The 22453-nt window shown below is 41.0% G+C and overlaps 1 protein-coding gene across 4 annotated transcripts in view; it reads left to right on the forward strand.

Annotated features, from left to right (window-relative positions):
• Positions 1-22453, forward strand: part of LOC306971712 (serine/threonine-protein phosphatase 2B catalytic subunit gamma isoform-like) — a 75189-nt gene that overhangs the window by 49046 nt on the left and 3690 nt on the right. For 3 of the 4 annotated variants that reach the window (XM_079568072.1, XM_079568073.1, XM_079568074.1), the window contains 9 exons: positions 1462-1607; positions 3120-3259; positions 5101-5178; positions 5258-5352; positions 5420-5545; positions 8664-8741; positions 11101-11185; positions 16416-16513; positions 19967-19993. In XM_079568072.1, the coding sequence (XP_079424198.1) occupies positions 1462-1607; positions 3120-3259; positions 5101-5178; positions 5258-5352; positions 5420-5545; positions 8664-8741; positions 11101-11185; positions 16416-16513; positions 19967-19993 (873 nt within the window). The remainder of the gene's footprint in view (positions 1-1461; positions 1608-3119; positions 3260-5100; positions 5179-5257; positions 5353-5419; positions 5546-8663; positions 8742-11100; positions 11186-16415; positions 16514-19966; positions 19994-22453) is intronic. The other variant, XM_079568075.1, reaches the window with a different exon arrangement.

Consider the following 22453-nt stretch of genomic DNA (forward strand, 5'->3'; position numbering starts at 1 on the left):
AAAGCACATATTTTTATATTAGAAAACGTATGAATAGTTCAATTTTGAGCCTATTTGTTAATCTATTTTTAATATTTCCCATTTTTAGTCTAACTCCACAGTGTCAGTTGAGGACGCACCTTAACCTCTGGCCTCGTGGTCCATATGAGGAGCACCCTTCCACCTGTAAACTCCTTATATGGCCTTCCTCCCGCTCTAATCTGACCCGAGGGTTGTGTAACTAAGAGTCTTTACTGTGACACACACAGCGGCGGCAGTGACGGGGACGACTGGTGAAGCCCGTCGGGCGTGAAGCAGGAAGTGTCAGCACAAAGCACTGCGCACGTATAACATAATCCTTACATTTGCATTTTAGTTTTGCTTCTTGGAGGGAAATATATTTAACAATTTCTCTCAATAATAAGGTCACAAACCTAGACTTACCTAAAGTTGTGGGAGGCTCATTTGAAGGCTGTGACTGAGCTCTCTCCGATGCAAATAAACGGGAAGTCTCTATTACTTTTGGTTCTGGAGATATTAGCCTTTAATGTGTATGAACTAATTGTTAACACTTGAATTCTTCTTGATGCTCTTCTGCTCTGTACCAATGTTACAGGCTGTTTTCATTATGCACCTTTTTTTTAAGGGGAGACACTACAGGCAAAACTCAATTTTTTCAGTTTTCAGGTTTTGGGCCAAATTGGTCTCTGAACATATAAGCTTTCACCCGGAAAATATGCCTAATCTTCACAATAACATGTTTAAATACTGCGCTGATTCAATGTTCCCCCATAGACTTATATGGGACAATGTAATTTCAAGGGCCTTTTTCTCAAAACACATTTTTCTGTCATTGTGGCGACACTATGTCCACGTCAGTCGGACCTAAAGACTTCAAATTTTCCAGCCTTGGACTGAACAATATTTGGAAGATTTTTTCAGAGGGATTTTTTATTATTTAATCCCTAACCCCATTTATTGAGTTTTGAATGTCAAAAAATAAGGCGAAAATTATTTTTTTTACAAAATATTCCACTAAAAAACAGCTTATTTTAAAACTAAACAAGAAATACAAAATCCCCTCTGAAAACGTCTTGGCAACTCATTTATCAATAAAATGAAACCATAAATTTGAATGTCGCTCTATCCATTATTCAGATTTCGTCGCCGAAAAGATGGGATATTTGGGGCATTTTTAGGCATAAAACACCTTGTTCTTATATGAAAAGATAAAATGACAGAAAACTTGCATTGTATTTTTTTCTTACATTTATGCCAGTGATCGACAGCAACAGTTTCAAATTGATATCTGTAAATATACATTTTTTCCCTATTCACCTTCAGTGTCTCGCCTTAAATGAGAATACTGTGTTGTGAATTAGATTTTTCATACAGTAAACAATCTTCTCAGTTCTTAGTAAACACGTGTGTCAGTATCTGCGGCCTCCTAACTCTCGGTGTCATGTGCTCTCTCGTCTAAAGGTAAAATAAAGTACTCTGAGCGCGTGTACGACGCCTGTATGGAGGCCTTCGACTGCCTGCCCCTCGCGGCGCTCCTCAACCAGCAGTTCCTCTGCGTCCATGGAGGACTGTCCCCTGAAATCAACTGCCTAGACGACATCAGGAAAGTAAGTCAAATACTCTCTACATTTATGCTAATCTGCACTGACCTTTAATGAATGAGCAAAACTAAACCCATTTGCTTTGTTGTTGAAATGATTGAAATCAGCTCATTTGACATGTGATGTTAATTAGGTTTGCAACAAATGATTATTTCCATGCATTTTATGTATATAGTGTCTGCGTAGGTTAGTTGTAAAAACATGTGCAATAGGTTAATCCTCCAGCCAGGTGTTTCTGATCACCAGCCTGGCTCCACATGGAGATGGGTCCCCGAGCGCCCGCCCATGCTGGCAGCTCACTGCTCCTACAGGTCGCCCGTACGTTTGGGGACTATGCATAGAACACATTATCGATTACTTTTAATAATTACATATAATAAGTAGGGCTGAAACATATATCGTATTGATATCGAGATATGAACATTCAAAATATATATATCGAAAAAGCAAGATATAAATGATACAGATTTTCAGCAATCAAACTACACTTTTTTGTACTATGATGTTTTCATTTTTCTGAAAAATGTTTTCACCTAACCCATAGTTGTATCATATTGATATCGAAATATATGGCATGAATATCAGGATAAATTAAATCAAAATCAAATTCACTTTTTTTATCCGTTAGGAACTTCATTTGCAGGAGAAGTGTCAGTACGGGCCCGATAAAAACAGTACGAATATGACATTTTGTCTCTATCGCTCAGCCCTCATAACAAGCCATTGCCAATATGGGGTGGACATGATTTAAACTGAATCTGAATTGTGAATCTTCAAATTTGATGTTTGGAATTGACAACATTTCGGATCTTTTTTTCGGATCAGTTTTTGGTCATGTGACGTAATAGCCTGGCAAGCAAGACTTTTTAACAAAATGCAGAAACGTCTGGGACTTTGCTCGCTGCCAAGCATTTTTCAAACTTCAATCACTGATGTGGCACGTCCCTGAAATCCCAGACTGCAAAAAATAATAATTTTATTTGACTCATTTTATGACCAAAAGCTGTTTCTTTTATTTCAACATCTGGATTTTTGTCCTTGTAACAAACTGTAACTGCAGAGACTATTGTTAAACATGTATTATTATAGTTAGTATATTGAAATACATCTAATAGTGGTCAACTGATGTGGGTTTTTCTAAGGCCGATACTTATATGCACTTGAATGTCTGGTCTATAATCCTGTGTGTGTTGCTTCTTAACGTGTCAGTGTTGAACGGTGACACAGGGGTGACAACGCTGTACATTCACGTTTAGTCAGTACTTCAGAGGGAGCTTGTTTGAAAGACAAAAATCCGTTGATTCCAAAACAAAAGACAACAAGTCTCTATCTCTCATGGTTATGAAAGTATACGCAAAGGTCTACAACCTCGCCTGGTACTCTGGTCCCCCATCCCGGTACCAACCAGGCCCTTCGCAGTTCAGCCTCTGAGATCAGACGGGATCAGCATTTACAAGACGGTATGGTCTGAAAACTGCCGCTCGTCTAATGTGTGCGTGTGTGTTTTGTCCATGACAGTTAGACCGGTTTAAAGAGCCCCCCGCCTTCGGCCCCATGTGCGACCTGATCTGGGCCGATCCCGGGGAAGACTACGGCAGCGAGAAAACCGCCGAGCACTTCAACCACAACTCAGTCCGAGGGTGCTCCTACTTTTTCAGGTATTAATACTTTCCACAGATGCAAAACAAAACGCGATGAAAAAGTTCCCTTGTTGTGTAAAATCCTGCGTCTCTTCACGCGCCGTAACTCGCGTGTAGCCTCAGAAAACTGTTCAGAAATGGCTGCCGTGCGTTTGATGCGACTGTTTGCCCAAATTGCCTCTTCAGGGCTAATTGTGATAAAAGAGGCCATTTGACAAAAGGGGAATTGTAATTTGTTTTTGTGGGTCAGACGTTTAAACAGGTCTTTTATAAATGACACGCTCCAAACGGCCCCGACTTTAACTGCAGTTGTGTTTTCAAAAGACGAACGCAATTAAGTCGTTTAGACGCGACAAAAGATCCCGGGCAAATTCTTTGTGTCCGCATCAACGTTGGCAGGAAAAAGTGACGTCTTACTTTATAAAAGTTAAAATGATTGAACCAGTTAGAAAGTACATTACAAGATAATTAAAGAGGGGGTATTATGCTTTTTTCAATCACATAGCACCAGTCTATATCACACTACAATGATGACAAAACCTTCTGTTGTTCTGTAAATGCAGTAAATTAGAATAACTGCCTTGTATAAAATTGCTCTCTCAAAATGGCAGTAGTGAATGTCTTGAAATAGGCCTCTGTCTCTTTAAGAACCTCTGACCCTTTCAGACACGCCCCCTCCACACGCTGTCTGTGGCATCAGTGGGGAGGGGGTTCTGCTGGTGACGAAAGCTCGGAGGCGTCTCCAGGAGGTGGGGGCGTTCCTAGGAGGACTCAGGCAAACCGATCCATAAAATGGCCGCCATCAGAGTTTTTACAGATTACTCAAAAATACGTGAATGTGCCAAGGCAACACTTCAGGCATGTTTTTAATGAGGGAATGACAGAATAACATGATGTAAAGCTTGAAAAAGTCGATTTTGCATAATACCCCCCCTTTAAAATATATTCGCTGCCCAAAGCGTGACACATGTGTGAAATTCTGCAGGACGCATTTTTTTGAGTGACACTATTGTTAGTTGTGTACATTGAGTATTTTGAGGGACTATTTTCTAGCAGATCACTCCGCCGCTGCGTAGCTTATGCAACCATGAAGCTGATGCTGCTGAAATATAAGGTATTTTAAATACAAAATGGTTCAAATTATTCTATCGACACAGAGATTTATATGGTTAGTCTGGCGTTATAAGTGATTTGCCTCAGGTGCTCTGTGGAGTGTGTTTTTAATGCAGGCTGATATCGTAGAAATGCACTAGCCTTACACTAGCCTAGCGTCACGTAGCTCTTCAAACATAAGAACTGCATGAATTACAAAAAAAATAATCTCCAGAAATCAGCAACACTCTGGATAACTAGGAAATGAGGCCCTATGTCAAAAATTCTGAAATACCCCTTTAATGACGGCGCAATATCGATATTGCAATATCTCTGAGGTCTTCCATCCAACGGAGATTTTCCCATAGTTTATTTGCAAACAAAGCCTACATAAAAAGCATAGCAACTTTAAGCAGTACTAAGCACGTCTCATCAAGAAAAAATCCTAATTTGTGTACCTGTTTACAAGCAATCCCAATAAAAACTATTCTGATTCTGATTCTGAAGTAACTGATGCCCCTATAGGCCATAAGCGCCACTGCTCAAGATTGTTGAAGATACTAGAATTATCATCCAAAAGTTCCATTCCTTTTTAGTTCCAAAGTTTCCCGTTTTGCCCAATTTGCTTTTGGATATCTGAATTTCCTGTCTTCCTCTGTTGAAAGAATGTTAGCAAGTTTGTGACTTGCTGCTGCCTGTGTAAGGAAATGTTGCATATTTACTTTGACTTTTGACCAAGTTTCTATTCGTGTGTGTCTTTCTCGCAGTTATTCCGCTGTGTGTGACTTTTTGGTAAATAATAACTTGCTGTCGGTAATAAGAGCTCACGAAGCACAAGACGCAGGGTATGTTTTCTCTTTCACCTTTCTTGTCACGTAAATACAAGCCTATAATCTTCCTGAAAGTCCTGTTTGTGCTCCACAGTTACCGTATGTACAGGAAAAGCCAGACCACGGGCTTCCCTTCTTTAATCACCATTTTCTCCGCTCCAAACTATTTAGACGTCTACAACAACAAAGGTACGCGCTCTTGGTCCTGTAGCTTCATTTTATTGTATTATCTCTCAGTATTGGTCATTCTTTTCAGCTGCTGTATTAAAATACGAGAACAACGTAATGAACATCCGCCAGTTTAACTGCTCTCCTCATCCGTACTGGCTGCCCAACTTCATGGACGTGTTCACGTGGTCTTTGCCTTTCGTTGGAGAAAAAGGTAAGGACCCACCCTATTATAAGTTACTACCCAAATAGAACGATGTTGAAATTTGAAATAAGTGTAGATTAGTCTGTTTAAAGCTCTCAATTTACCGATCGATTTACGTTCCCACTCTCAACTATGGTCATGAGATTTGGGTCATGACCGAAAGGACAAGATCACAAATACAGGCTGCCGAAATGAGTTTCCTTCGCAGGGTGGCTGGGCGCACCCTTCGAGATTGGGTGAGGAGCTCAGTTACCCGGGAGGAGCTCGGAGTAGAGTCGCTGTTCCTTCACGTTGAAAGGAGCCAGCTGAGGTGGCTCGAGCATCTGTTTCGGATGCTTCCTGGTCGTGTGTTCCAGGCATGTCCTAGTGGGAAGAGGCCTCAGGACACGCTGGTGGGACTATGTCTCCGAGCTGGCCTGGTGTCGCCTCGGGGTCCCCCCAGACCAGCTGGAGGAGGTGTGTGTGGATCGGGAAGTCTGGGCATCTCTGCTGAGACTGCTGCCACCGCGACCCGGCCCCGGATAAAGCGGAAGAAAATGGATGGATGGATGGATGGATGGATGGATGGATAGTCTGTTTAACCCTCGTGTCGCCTTCGCGGGTCTTTTTGACCCGCTGTCATGTTCTGGGCATTTGGATGCAAGGTGACACAAGGGGGCGCCCTTCCAACAAATGTGAGTTGACTTTCTTCAGAGTGAGACTTTCGGTCAGACACCATGAGTGACAGTAACATGAGGCTAAATACAGTGAGCTCTTTGTTTGCAGTAAAAAGGCTGAGGCCTCGTTGCTCTTCAGTCACAGACTGAGAAGTGAAGAAGGAAGTCATGGAGCTTCTGCTTTAGACAGAACTTCAGACTTCTGCTGCATGTAGGGGTCATATTACATCAAATCAAATGTTGTAATCTGTAAAGCACTTTGTGATACCTTTTGGTATGAAAAGTGCTTTATAAATAAAGTTTCATTGATTGTTTGATCATATCCTGAAACTAAAATCTGTAGTAGAAACTTAATATGGAAAATTATTATTACAATTACAAAAAGAAAAATATTTGAATTTTTTTTTTTTTAATTTACTCTCATTCTAAAAAAAACAAACCCAGGTCATTTGTATCTGCTGTAGAGTCATGTTTGTCCCAGTTCCTCTGAGTCGTGGTGCAGCAGGACTGATGTGGACAGATGTTACAGAAGAAGCTCATGAGCTTCATTTCTTCAACAGTTACTATAGTAACTATTTTCTCCAAAGTAAAAGTAGATCTACCACAGTCCTGTCCACATCTGTCACGGTCCACCATGACCCACCACGACTCAGAGGAACTGGGACAAACATGACTTTACAGCAGATACAAATGGTTAGGGTTTGTTTGGGTTTTCTTTTTTAGAATGAGAATAAATATAATAAAATAAAACTTTATTTGATTAGATACAGGATTTTCAAATATTCTTCTTTTTCTAATTGTAATAATGATTTTCCATATATTATGTTTTTACTACATAATATATTTTTCTACTACCACATTTGACATTTCAGAAAATGATATGACTCTTACATGCAGCAGAAGTCTGAAGTTCTGTCTAAAGCAGAAGCTCCATGACTTCCTTCTTCACTTCTCAGTCTGTGACTGAAGAGCAATGAGGCCTCAGCCTTTTTACTGCAAACAAAGAGCTCACTGTATTTAGCCTCATGTTACTGTCACTCATGGTGTCTGACCTAAAGTCTCACTCTGAAGAAAGTCAACTCACATTTACACTGAGAAGGTTGGAAGGGCGCCCCCTTGTGTCACCTTGCATCCAAATGCCCGGAACATGACAGCGGGTCAAAAAGACCCACGAAGGCGACACGAGGGTTAACTCTTTGAAAATGTCTTACTACTCTGATAACCACATGCTTTGTACCGAAACAAAGTTGCTGCTGGTCACAAAGATGTCTCTGAGATAAAGCGAGTCTCCCAGCCAGTAGTTGGGGACAGGTTCGATTTCAGCTGAGTCTCTCCATGGTCTCCAAGAGGTCTACGCCAGTGGTCCCCCTTCCCCAACCACCGGTCCGGGGACCCATCCCGGGCCACGACACATTTGCTACCAGGCGGCACAGAAATAATAATTTTCTCCGATTTATCTTTTGCTTGTCCCACTTGACACGCCTATAAGCTCGTCCATAGATGTATAATGAAACTCTGATAGAAAGTCGCCACAGAAATCCATTGGACTCGAGTTCATCTGGTTTGATTACAGACAGAATCAGCGCAGCCTCGTGCAGCTCCTGCGTCTGGCTTTCATCAGCAGCGCTCACTCCCTTCAGCTCGCATTAATTTCTTCAAAACCCCATTACTTTTATTTGCATTGACCCTTCCACGCTCTCACACAGAGCTGTATTTTTCCCTCTCTAAACTGAACCGTCCTGAGAAAAGAGAGCAAGCGCCCTGGTCCCGCTGTAGCGCGTCGGTTTAAAGGGCTCCATGCTTTAAAAAGGTGACCCATCGTCTAACTACACGTGTTCCTTAGCGCCCGCGCCCCCATACCATCATCCGTCCACTGGCAGTCTCCACAAGTCTCTCCGGTGACATAGATTTACTTTTTGATTAGCAAATGAACAACAGTGACTCCTGGATTGTCGTCAGTGTCGATCCTGTCCACTTCCTCAAGCTGATCCGACTCCGCCTCATCGAGTCTTTGTTTGGGTTCTTCTGCTCTGGGGCCTCAACTCTTTTTACAGCAAATATTAAAAAACACAAAAACTGTAGTCTTAACAAATCCAGCTGAAGTTCAGGCTGAAATTTGAACTGCAGCTGAATTTGTTAAGACCATAGTTGTTGCGTAATAAACTGACATTTCGGACATTTTTTGGTCTGAATAGTTTAATTAAAAATACCTCTTGATTGTCTTGATTTCCCTTTCATTCCTTTTCTAAACCAGTCCTGGTAAAACATGACCCAGCCTGATACACATTTTCTTTTTTAGCGAGTTTAGATGATGGAAACGCTCCAAACCAGAGCCGGTCCGGCCAGTTTAAGTTTAAGCAGGAAATAATAAAATGAAAACAAATGACGTGAAAGAAAGTTTTGAGCTCTGCTGTCCCTCATTACCAATATTTTAATTTAGTTTCTGTCCTTTCTCTTTGTCTCCTCCCCAGTGACGGAGATGCTGGTGAACATTCTCAACATCTGCTCCGACGACGAGCTCATGTCGGAGGGAGACGACCTGGGTGAAGGTAAAAACTCCACCGACACAACTGGATTCGACACTTTTAAACACGTCCAGGAGCTTTACATTTGAGAGGAGACTGACAAATGTTAACGGCTAAACTAATACAAGAGTCAGAACCTGTTTGTAGAGCTGGAGCATGGAGACGGGGCATTTAGTACAGATCTGTTTTTGTGATTTTGCTTTTGCAACCATTCAAATTGCCATGAATGACAATAGTACTCACCTACATCTGGTTCAAGATTAACACATTGAGTGCCGCACTGTTTTGGGAATTTAGCTGTAGCTGTGTTCTGTGTTATAGCTATGGACACATGCTATGGCTCCTTTGAAAGATGAGACTCTAAGCTCTCAGCAGGTGAAAACCGTTGAATTCTACGTGCCTCGGTTCATGAGTAATCCTCAGCTAAATCTAAGCTAGTTTTGATTAAAATCACTGTTTTTTTTCCTTCTAGAAACGGAGATAACGCGTGTTTTATGAAACACGCACCATTTGAGCATTTTAGATTTGGGTAAAGCCAAACTGGAGAACGTGGGCTGGGTTCAGAAAAATAAACAGAAAAATAAATCAGATACATTAAATTTACACGTTTGTTTCCATCTTACAGCAATAGAGGAATATGAAAAGAACTGAAATAGGGGTTTTTAAGCAGTTGTATCATGAGTTAAACAGATCTGTGTTTATCTTCTGTCTCCGCTCAGCAGGGAAAAGGGGGCAGAGCAGACATGCAGGCACAGCGGACAGGTTCTGTAGTTCAGCACTCAGAGACACTACTATATGACGTTTTGTTGCTAGGAACTGGAGATTTCCTGTTAACGGCAACATCACGCCGCAAAAGCTAGGTTCCCACGTGCATTCATTCACAAAAATGTACATATTTTATATCCGAGATGACGCTATTATCCAAATATGGTAATTTCTTTTCTTGGAGAAACCTGCTACGAAAGACCGGAGAGAGGGACCAAATTGGGTACCTCGCCAAGATTAGTTTTAGAATCACAATTTTTCATGTTTTTTGGTGGACTTTAAACACATTTCGCGCATACTAATATAATAGAATGAAAATCAGTGTGAATGTTTTGCCTCATTCTGTCATTGGAAAATTAAGCAGATAGTCTTGTAGAACGGAAAAACGGCACACAAAGCTATCCATTAGCATGTAGCATAAAGCTAACGTTAGAATTATGGTTAGCATTCTCTGTTATTTATGTATTTATGGCCCGTTGAACCATGCGTACCCACACCTAACAAAAGTGGACCGTTAGCAAGTCGGCTAGTCCGTTGAGCCTGCTCAATGTATTTTTCCCATAGCCGTTAGCATTAGCTATCATCTTAAATTATGAACGATCACATTTAGGTCAAAGCCTCGTTAGGAATCATTAATGAATGTACAGACAGATGCAAATTAGTGTATAAAAGTGTCTTCTGAGCTAAACGCTAACTCAAATTCCGTTCAGTTTCTGCTTTTTATGGCTCAGCTACACATCCGATGTCCACAAAGCATCATCTTGTAAGATGTTAATGATAAAGATACCACAGAAATTATATAAATGTCATGAAACGGACAAAACGTACTTTAGTATCGCGTCTGACTGATGACAGCAAACAAAATATGCGCATTTGTCAGAACAAACTCAGAGTTAAAGGCATTTCCGTGTTTTCTATGCATTGAACCACTTTGCTCCATTCCACGTTTCTGTATCTCAATAAAATGAATCAGTAATTCAGCATTGTTATTCTCTGGTTGATGCATTTTAATCAGCTGTTCTAAATAGGGTGACCAGACGTCCCAGTTTAGCCGTGACAGTCCCAGTTTAGCCGTGACAGTCCCAGTTTTGAGCCATCTGTCCCATGTCCCATATAAAAAAGCATTGATTTGTCCCAGTTTTACACAAGCTCTGTCCCTGGTATCTCGTTTTTTCTCACCAATGCCATACCCAAAGCAGCGGTTTTTTCTTTTTCTTTTTCTAAACCCGAGACATGATAACTTTTGGCATCGTGTGCGTCAGAACCACACAGTTTCCGTAGCGACTACACCAATTAAAAAGTCACTGCTGATTGATCCATCCAATTGAAATTCGGCTCTTACAAACAAACAGTTTCCCACAATTTCCCCGTTTTTGTCCCAGTTTTTTATTGCGGAACATCTGGTCACCCAAATTCTAAAGCAAAATTCCCGCCCTCTTTTTAGACTCTCTTTCATATCACTGTAAGATACTCCTAAATGTTAACTAACAGGCTCCTGGATGTGATTTCTGGTCTCCTGTTTAAGGCTCGTGTACAGTCCTGTCATTTACTGAGGTCCTCGGCGCAGACAGATGCCGATGCAAAGCGTGTCAAACTAACCCTCGCTGTTGTTTCCCAGGAGGCGCCTCAGCCGTTCGCAAAGAAGTCATCCGCAACAAGATCCGCGCCGTGGGGAAAATGGCCCGGGTGTTCGCCGTCCTCAGGTCCGCTCCACTCACTCACGCGCTCCCTCTCTGCCCCACATTTGAGATTGTGTTATTGAAATGCCACTCATTGAGGGAAAAAGTCGAGCCCCAAATGAGGAAATTGCTCCCCCATGACATAAACACTGCAAAAAGTATATAACTAGATCAGTATAAACATCTCAATTTGAGCATAATAATCCAAACTTTAGTTGTTTTGACTAGTCAAGAAGTTCTTGGGCATTTGTCCTTGATTATTTCACTTGTTCTGAGATGTTTCTGACTCGTTTCGATACATTTCGTCCTTTTTTCAGGTCATTTTCTTTGCCAATGGGGTAAGAAAATTGGTCTTATCTCATTGGCAATTTTACTGTCTTATTTCAAGCGAGATTTACCCTCGAACTGGTCTGAAATGTCCTCAAACAAGCAAAGTAAACTTGGTCCGATCAGGAAAAGTGTCTAAATGAGTGAAAACCGCTCAAAACAAGATACATTTCCTCAATTCAAGTCATTTAAGCCAATGCTTGATATTTACTTTTTGTAGTGCATACGTTAATACATTTCTTCACTCTGAGGTCCTGCTTTTCCTACAGTCAACCTTCAATCAAACCAAGACTAATACATTATATTCATTGTGCACTCTGATTATTTATTCAACAGGCTAGATGTTATAATGATTCCGTTAAAAGAGCATATGTTACAAAGTATATATAATTCAGTGAAAGTCCATAAGCCAGAACAATAGCAAGTATAGAAAGCATGTGTGGCTTAGCTGTGAGTCTTGTCCAGATACCTCCTCGTTGGCCCCTTTTTTTGTTTCCTGTAGTGCCTCTTGTGACGCCTCCAGGTGCAGCTGTGGGGGCTACTGGTGCCTCTTCAGTGTTTCAGAAGAAGAAATGTGTAGGTCCGAAATGTCTCAAAAGCTGGCTAACACGGACTCTCTGCAGTAAAAAAAATAAAATCCACTGAACCTCCCCAAAAACACGGCCAAGATGTACAAAGGTATTCAGTAAAATAATATAGAACAAAGAAACCACAAATGCAGATTTCAGAAAAAGGAAAAAAAAAAAAAGGGAAAAAAAGCACACACAAACGCTGCTGCACCAAGAGTGAGGGAAGTTGCTACTTTTTTACACGTCTCTGATGAGCGTCCAACATGCAAGGTTCCAGATTCGATTCCCACCAGGACGTCTGTGTGGGGTTTGCATGTTCTCCCCATCTCTGCGTTGGTTTCCTCCGGGTACTCCGGTTTCCCCTACCACTAAAACATGTACAATAGGGCCAGGACTAGTTGATCTCTTAATTTCCTGGTTAAATGAAGGTTAAATAGAATACAGTCCGCAGAGCATTATAAAGTCAGAAAACAATCGTTCCAAAAAATAATTTAAAAGGTTTGCATTTGATTCCAGCAGGCATTAAATCAACGTTTCTTTGAAAATAATGGCACTGCTTCTCTTTTATTACTTCACAAGTTCAACTGAAAACAAAATTATGGTCTTAAACATTCCCAACCTATTTTGTCTCGGTTGCCCCATGAGTCCTCCATTTCCACTAAAAGTACCCATAAACTCTGGGTGTGCGGCAAATTATCCACTTAACTAGTATAGTTTTGAAAAATGAAGCAAAAACCCTCTGAAATACAAACCTTTTATTGCAAATTATTGTTGAAAAGAAGTTTTCTTTTAAAATAATATTGAAATACTCTTCAGTTCCATTGTTTTATATCTGAAGTATTTCCTAGTACTCCTTGCTAAGTGCTCGCGTACTCCCTGGGGTCCCCGTACCCCTGGTTGGGATACGCTGGTCTAAAACACGCTCCACTGCAGGTTTAACCTACATGTTTTGTACATTTTCTTTCAGTTTTTTGCTAAAAAGTTGCTTGCTGATTCCCATTTACTTTTGAATATCCAGATTTACCCACATTCCTCTGTTTGGTGGAAAGGTTACAGATCTTAAAATATGATTCATGCATCAATCTTTTGTGTTTGTGGCACTGAATAATAAACCCTGGTGTATTATTCTACTACTCGTAGTAACAGTTGGGACTTTGTGACATTTTTCCAGCGCATTGCACCAAAGGAAGATTATGTAATGGGGAAAATAGTCACTGATTACTCATTAGAAAGATCAGCACTTTTTCAACACTCCAACTGGAATAAAATCTTTATTCAGGCCTTGAATGTCATTGAAAAGCATTCAATTTGGATTTAAACTGGCATTAAGCCAAAATGTATTTTTGCAGTAAAAAAGTTATTGTAAGGTGAGTAGATTATGGTTAACAGACACTGCTTTGGCGCTGTGATGTCATCGTCTTGAGAACATTTGTGGAGACGCCGTAACACCAGAGCCACGTAAAGTGCGTTATGAGATCTTTCCACTCTGGAACCTGGTTTGGAAAATGCGTGTGGACAGGGCCTAAGTATGAGTATAAAAACACGACCTAAGACTGTTAAACTGACTGTTATTTGATGTTTTTTATAAAGATTTCACCTTTTTAGGCTTAAAGGGACTAGGTGAAAGTTGGCCATTTATACTCACTACTGCCACCTCAGGTCTTACGTGTAACTGCACCATCTATATTAAGCTCGTGCATGACGGCACTTCGGACACGAATTAACACCTTTTTGAGTGAGTGCAGGATTTTAGAGGCAGTTGTGGTGAACAGGTCTGAGGTTGGAACATGTAGGGGGAGGAAAAACATTATTTTAACATTATTAAACTCTGTATAATCCCTTAAATAAATGCATTAAGAAAATACAATATTTCACCATATATATATATATATATATATATATATATATATATATATATATATATATATATATATATATATAAAATCCAATGGTCCAATGGTCTTGACACCATGTCAGTTGAGAACCACTGTTCTAAAATATATTCAGCTGCATTTTTGGCTGGAATTGGCCACATTTTTTTATTAAAAGTTGCCTGTTTTGTCCAATTCTCTTTCCTTTATTTGATGAAATATTTGCAAATCCTAAGAAATTAAATATGTGCCAATTTATTTCTGCCTTTGTGGCATTAAAAGAGTGTTTGTCCATTAAAAATTGTATTACATTTAATCTGCTTCTGCCGGTATAAACCCTGTCATTTCTTGTCAAACGACAATTAAAACATGACTATTTTTACTGCATAGAACTTGTACAATATTTTTGCCCATTGTATCCAAATTCTCTTCATTCCTCTCAAATGTTTGCAAATGCTAAAAAAGGACAAATGCACAGATCTTCCACCTATAGGCTAGAAATGAAGTATTTGTGCATTAAAATGGTGTTGAATTTGACTTGCTGCTTCCTCAATGAGGTTGTCAGTCGTACGACGTCGTCCGTGTGCCCCAAATATTCAACACTCCAGTTGGACGCAGAAGTAGATTTTTCCGGACAGAAACGGCAAAGCTGGCTCCATTTACTCAGGCGTAAAAATATGACAAAACATCTGCTGCAAAAAAAGTGACCCAGTTCTAAACCAGGACGTGAGCCGCTGTGGCCGGGGGTGCTTTGAGATGACATTCAATCGCTGCCTGGTCAGGACGCAGTATGTGCTAGCGAATGTCATGGAGAGAGTACTGGGTGAAGCCGCTAAACCAGGACGATCTCTGTACCTGTTACATGCTCATAGCGCTATATTAGGCCTGGCCGATTTGGCCAAAAAATTAAATCTCTGTTTTTTTTTTGACGAATATTAAAAGGGACTGCTGATCTTTCTAATGAAGAAAACTACTCAGTCCAAAGCTTTTACTTTCTTTTGTTTCAGGCCGATATTTCAGGCATGGCGGTACAGTGGTTAGCGCTCATGCTTCACAGCTAGAAGGACCCGGGTTAGATTCCTGGGCGAGTGGGCGTGGCCTTTCTGTGTGGAGTTAGCATGGTTAGTCTGAGTCTGTGTGGTTTCCTCTGGGTACTCCGGGTTCCCCTACCACTAAAAACATGTACAATAGGTCAATCCTCCAGCCAGGTGTTTCTCACCGTTAGACTGGCAATCTGGAGGTGGGTCCCCGAGCGCCGGCCTACCCAGGCTACTCACTGCTCCCACAGGTCACCCCAGTGGCATTGCGGATGGTTCAAATGCAGAGAAGGAACTTCCCTACAGGGATTAATAAAGTATAACTTTACCTTAACCTTATTAGGAACTTTAGACCTGATATACAACCCACTTCCAGTCAAAGTCAAACATTGCTGTGAAAGGGGTGGTCTCGGAGGCTTTGGGGGAGACCAGAACAAACCCACAGATCTGACAGACTGCTGTTGCTGGTGTCACGCTGGTACGTGATTTTTTTTTCATAGGATAGTTGGTATGCTCTCATGACTTGTGATTGGTTGATGTACCAACACACCTACGAAAAAAAGGCAGAACCATGACGTTCTCTGGATCCGTGATGTTTCACCGGCCCGCTGCAAAAATTCAAATGTAGTAGATAACACTGACTGGGAAATGTAGTCAACTCTATTCAACACCCATTTATACAAAAAAAGTGCATTTGGTGTTTAGTTGCTCTTTAAGTAAAACTTGATCAAAAGCTATGGAGTTTTCAAACGTGTTTTACTTCTATCCTCAAGCCTCAAGCTCTGCTGTGATTGACTCCTTGGAGATGCACACAAAGCAAGAAGGTCCCACTTTAGAGTTTGCATGCTCCCCCTTTACTGCATAGGCCTCCTTTGGTTTTCCCTACCACTGAAAATATGTACAATAGGATCCCATCTGGGCCCAGAATTCTCCTGATTCAATAAAAATATACAGTGGGAAGAAAGAGTTTGTGAAGCCTTTGGAATTTCTTTCAGTGCATTTCTGCCGAAACTGGTCATGAATTATCATTATAACATGTAAACATTCAACAGGAGAAATTCCAAAGGGTTCACTTACTTTTTCCTCCCACTGTATGGTGCAACTTTAGTGACATAGGCTATTTTTAAACTTTTAGCGGAAATATTGTATAAAACAAGCATATTTAATATCGTCAAACAACCTTTCCTCACGGTATTGGTACCTTGTCATTTTATTTCCCGCGGTACACCCTGTCATTTTTTACTCTTAAATATCCACTGTGCCTCTCAGGATCGTTTCTCTCATCTCTGTGGCGCTCCAGTCGTCCCTCCATCCCTCCCACAGTCAGAGGAGCTGTTCTACCCCTTTCCTTCTTTCTTACATTAAAACTAACTACCAATGTGAACACTTGTTATCTCTCACGATGTCTCCATTCACAGCAGCAATTGTTCTTTTTCCCCTTTTCCTTCAGGGAGGAGAGTGAGAGTGTGCTGACGCTCAAAGGCCTGACTCCGACCGGGACTCTGCCAGTGGGCGTCCTGTCCGGGGGAAAGCAGACTCTACAAACAGGTGAGCCTCCCGTTCGACTAATATCAAGCTCTATATCAGCCGAAATGAAATACTTTATACTTTAATGCGCCATTTTTCTGTTTGTGCAAAAAAAGAGTCTCGTTTCTATTGTGAGAAAGTAAGAGTAGTAGGAAGTAGTATGAGTAGGAAACTTGAAGGGAAGTTTTGACTTTTTGTTCATTGTTAATTTCCCTATTTATTTGTGTACAAAGGAATTCAAAGTGCTTTACAGAATAGGAATGTATTGAAAGTTGGCTAAGATGATGCTTAGATGGAAAGAAACCAAACAATAAAATGTAAATAATCATGATAACATTAAAGAATAGAGTAGAATTTTCTACATAGCAATTTAAAAACGACAGCATTTTCTCTGATTTATCTTTCGCTTGTCCCTCTTGACACGCCTATAAACTCGTCCATAGATGTATAATAAGACTCTGATTGAAAGTCGCCACAGAAATCCTTTGGACTCGAGTTCATCTGGTTTTATTACAGACAGAATCAGCGCAGCCTCGTGCAGCTCGTACGTCTGGCTTTCATCGGCAGCGCTCTCTCCCCCAGCATGCCTTCATTTCTCCAAAACCCCATCGTGCCACAGCCTCATAACTTTGATTTGCATTGACCCTTTCGCGCTCTCATAGAGAGCTGTATTTATCCCGCTTTGAACTGAACCGTCCTGAGAGAAGAGAGCAAGCGCCCTGGTCCCGCTGTAGCACTGTGCGATCACAGGGCTGCGCTTCATGCTTTAAAAACGTGACCCATAGTCTAATTTGGGCGTTCTGCTCTCCCTACAATCTCATCCGATGGGCAGGGGCCGACTGATTTTTGCTGTGCTTTATGGGTGATTGTGGCTATCACAACTTCCGGATTTGTCTGCCGCCGCCGTGTTTTGTTCGCTCTGCTCGCTGTCATCTTCTTCTGCAAAGGTGGTGGTCATACCACCTTTGCTTTGCCCAATCCCGTCAGACCTTGGAAGCTAAGCAGGGAAGGGCCTGGTCAGTTCTTGGATGGGAGACCGTTTGGTAAAACCAGGAAGCCTAGCGAATGTGGTGAGTGAGTGGTTGGTGGTGGTCAGAGGGGCCGATGGCGCAGACTGGTTGCCTCGCTTCTGTCAGTCTCCCCAGGGCAGCTGTGGCTACAATAGTAGCTTACCACCACCAAGTATGGAATGAATGAATAATGCAATGTAAAGCGTCTTTGAGTGTCCAGAAAAGCACTATATAAAACTGATGCATTATTATTATTATAAAGGAAAGAAATTAGTGGACACTCAGTCACACACTGTCTCGCTCTACTGTCTCCCGCCCGGCTCGGAGCCTCGAAGGCCGTCCGGGTTGGCTAACCACTGCCCCCAGTGTCTGTGAGCTGTCCCTGGGAGACGATGGTAAAAAGCAGCCCTCAGCCCCATCTCTGCACTGACAGCCTCTGATTAGCTCTCTCTGCCAAAACAGCTTTATCGTGTCTGTGTTTTCAACGTGAGAACATCCAACCATGTCAATAAAGTCCAAAGCTGAACAGTTAGCACCAGGGGTAAGCTGCTAATTAAACTAGCTTTTGGCTCGCATCGATCCTGTGAAAACAAGTAGCCTTTAATGCACTAATAACGTCAATAAAGCCGGTAACTACATAAAGCAGCCTTTAGGATGATCACACACTAAGTCGGGCTTGACTCATTTGTGTTTTATTGCAGACTTTTCTTCAACAATGAGCTGTAGTCGATTATAAAAAGCTAACAGGGTAACTTGGAATAACCATTGTTCATTGGCACAAATACGCTTGAATGTCTATTCTGGATAAAGGCTTAAATACCGGGGAGATCCTGACGTAGACCATGGGGTATATAGTTAAAGATCCATAAGGCATGGATGGCAGCAGCAAAGAGGGACGCCTCAAAACAGTCTCCGTGGCATTTGGTGTGAATGCAGTATGCTATCAACAGAAAGTGAACTGCACGAAAAACGGTGTCATTTTATGATCACAGCGCCGCTCAGTGGATGAAATTTTGAGAGAGCAGAACGCCCGAATTATGCACCCGGGACGAAATACCAACCGTTTCCATCATCATACACAAGCTTAACACAGAGAGTGCCGTTATGCGTAAGACCTGAGGGGGCAGTGGCGAGTAAAAAAAAATACAACATCCATTTAGTCCCTTTAATTTGGCATATGCCCAGCTGAAAATAACAATTTTCGTGGAGTATTTGAAAATTGTCAGAGTTGAGACCTGTCCCCACATCTTCAGGAAGACTGGTCCAGATTTTAGCGCAGATTTTGCCATGACTCTGGGACCAGCGGAAGACCACTTCTTTAGGTTCCCAGAACTCAATAGTTCATATGGCTCTAACTCCACACTTCCAATCCATCTCAAATCTCAATACATGAGTTTATCGACAAACATGAGCTGTTTAAATGAGCTACGTTTTTGCAACACTTATATTTGACACCCTTAAAGCCTAAATCCCCCATACTTGCAAAAGTTTTCCTACTCCTCCATAAACACCCGTTCATTTGTCTCACTGGTTCATGACACTTTGAAGAGGCTCCTTTCGATGCCCAAATCCAGCCTCTGCCCTGGCTTTTTGACCGGACTGTCCCCATTTTAAACGCGGTGTGTGCTCTGTCTCCTGGACGTACTCCCTGACCCTCTGATGTAAAGGTCACCGCTGGGCCTCCCCCGCCACAAAGCATCATGGGAGGGAGCCCGCATCGTTGACCTTTCGGAGAATGTCACCACTTTGTTCAAACTCTTTTATTCTGAAGTAGATCTGAGTGTAGTACGGGCATGGGCATGTTCACTGACGCTAGTTTTTAGTTCTGAAAGGGGAAAGCATCTCCTGATCATTGTGCTGGAGGAGATGAAGCCCATTTATGATGCAATTTCTCCATCTGTGAGATCAATAAAGTATCATCTTATCTTATCTTATCTTATCTTTACTGGCCAAATCGTTACAAGTGCAAAATATGGCATGAATGTTGCCTTGGAACTTGTTTTTCAGAAAAGACATTAGCAGCACCTCTTTCAAAAGGGCTTTTCAGTGCTACAAACCACGGAAACTGGTATTTAACCTTGAATCCATGTTTCTTTTTTATTTTTTAACCGTTGATTTTAGTCCTAGTTGACCTCAGCCTAATGCAAGATCTTAATTTTCAGATTTGAACTTCTTTTCTGGGCAATTTGAAAGACCATGTCACATAAATACTTCGTCACAAAGTTATGATCTTTGGTACAAAATCCTGAGAACAAAATGGAACAAAATGTAACTTTTTCCATACTGGGTTGGTGCCATATGTGCACCCAGTGAGCTCTCCTCATGAACCTGCCGTATGTGTTTTTTTTTGCCTTTGAATGTTAATGTTTTTATATCTTTTTCTTAAGTGTCTTCGAGAAACTGAGTAGACTAAGAATCTGGTTGAATTTCTGTTGACTGATTTTTCTTCCTTCGCAAAACAAAGCAACCGATGAGGCGGAGAAAGCCCAAGGTACGCTGTGGTGCCCCCTGTCTGTCGTGTTGTGCCACTGTCTCTTAGAAGAAGTCTTTTCGTTTAATTGTGTTCCCCTGTGTTGCTGATATAGTGTTCCCCGTGTCGTGCCTGAAAATGATTTGAAATGTGTGATGTGCTCTTGCATTATCAGTGTCCGTCGATTTGTTTTCATTTTGCCAAAGGGCGACTCATGCTTGCAGTGGTCTTTAAATTAGTAGTTGGGCGGAGATGTCGCCTCACAGCAAGCAGGTTTGATCCCTTGTTGAGATGGACCATTCTCTGTTCTCGGTTCATACTCTACCTCAGCTCTGGACTAACCCACTCCCAAATCCTTCCATTTGTGTAAATTAGCAGTGGAAATACGTGGAAAACGCAAACTAATATACTTCTATTAAAGTGTGGCAATATTTAGTTTAGCTTGTTAATGGAGTGCCATCAAAAGTACATTTTAAATATGTAATGAAATAAAGTAGCAATTGGACTGACATTTATACATTTAAAAGCATTAATATCACTAAAGCTTTACCAAAATAAAGACTATTAATAGAATAAAATTAGATTGGAACAAAAAACTTTGCTCAACCATTTTTACCTTTTATAAGTTGCCCTTTCTGTCCAAGTTGCCTTTGAACATTTAAATTTCTCCTTATTCCTGTTTGATGGAATGCTTGCAAGTCTTACAAATTAAATGTCATTACAAATGCAGTATTTGGGCATTAAAATAGCATTAAACAGCATGCCAATCAAACTTGCACTCATGATCTGTACAACGTCATGAGGGAGCGACGTTCACTTAGAAAAAGGACTGGTAGAAAATGTTCTAATGTTTCAAATGTATCTAAATGATGATGATGTTAAAATGTATAAATCCATGGTCATGGAATATTCATTTACTTTTAAAATCAGTTTTTGTACTGTAAGATCAACCTGCTCAGGGACTACAAATGTAAATTTGCATTTTAGCTATAACCTGGTACAATGTCCTTTCCTTTTGGTCAATGTTAAATTGTGCTCAGTCCCTGTCTAAATAAAAACTACACCGTGCCATTAGTAGATTTGTCCCCAGATGTGAGGTAAAAACAAATCCAAATACTTATTTTACTGATGATGACTTTATTTACAATTACAAAAAGATTTTACTTGATGCAAAAGTTGTTTATGTTTTGGTTCTCAAGCTGATAATCCAATCAGAAATCAGAGACAGCCCCACACACTGCCCGATCCAATGGCTAAAACCAGTTCATAAATAAATGGAAAGAAACTCTCAAAACTTCCTCAATCTTTGAGAGATTTGTGTCCTCAAATGCAGCTTAAAGCAACCCAAGTCCAGTTGTAGAGTGCGCCCTACAAGCATTTCCTTTGTGAAACAGTTTGAGACTTGGCCCCATGTTGTGAGACCTGGCTGCAGTCACATGGGGCTTCCCTCTAAAGCCTGTAAGACATGGCTAAGACCCGGGACATCCCTCTGCAGGATATTTTCAGATGTTAATCCTGTTACTGATTTACTGTGGCTACACTGCTCCCTTTCCTGCTGCAGTCTATAGGGCGAGTCTGGACTGAAGCGGTTCAACAACATTATGTTATCAAATGCACCCACTTTTGTTTCAACACAAACTTCAGAGCTGCTTCAATTTGATAATTAAGGTAAATACAATTAGCCTATGTGTAAGGATTTGGCAGCACTGTCTCTTTTTCCCCCTGCAGACCATTGGCTCTTGCAAATTTAAGTATTGATGTTTAGACATTGTGCTAAACAGGGCAGCATAATATATAGCTAAATAACATTAAGTTGGGGTATAACAATTAAATAATAATAAAATGGAGTGCTTTAGATGCCTTGTATGGACAGAGAAACTAAAACTTACCACTTAACAAGCACTTTTTTTTTTTTTTTTTTAAGTCTAGATCACTAAAATTTAGTTTTGTATCGTGAGCCAGAGGGACATTTTAGTATAAAGCAGCTTTGGAAGCATTGCCAATGTTCTAAATACTTTCAAAACCAACTTACACCATTATTGTATATTGTATTTGCACCGTGATGCACAAACGGTGGGTCCTGCATCGTGAACCAAACCGAAACGTGAGATAGCTGGACCGTTACACCCCTAATATTAAGTGGTGATATATTGTTGCTGCACAAGAAGCCACAACAAATCACAAATTCATCTATAAGGAATGTGTAATTCCCAAAGCAATCATTTTGTTAAATTTTAGCCTTGCTTTTGTCTTTTGAAACAATTTGATGAAAAAAAAAATTGCTAAATTGGAACCTACTGTATTGTAACGTTTTTGTAAATATTGCAATCATTTCGCTACTGCTATATTAAAAACTGCCATCAGCTATTTCACCTATACCAAATCACAACCCCCCTCCGGACCTTGAAATGTAGGAGAATAAACACAACTGGTGACAACAGGCAGCCCTGTGGGCACCCTTAAATCCTGGCTATCAAGAGA

This window comes from Gobius niger (assembly GCF_951799975.1).
Source record: "Gobius niger genome assembly, chromosome: 1".
Taxonomy (NCBI): domain Eukaryota; kingdom Metazoa; phylum Chordata; class Actinopteri; order Gobiiformes; family Gobiidae; genus Gobius; species Gobius niger.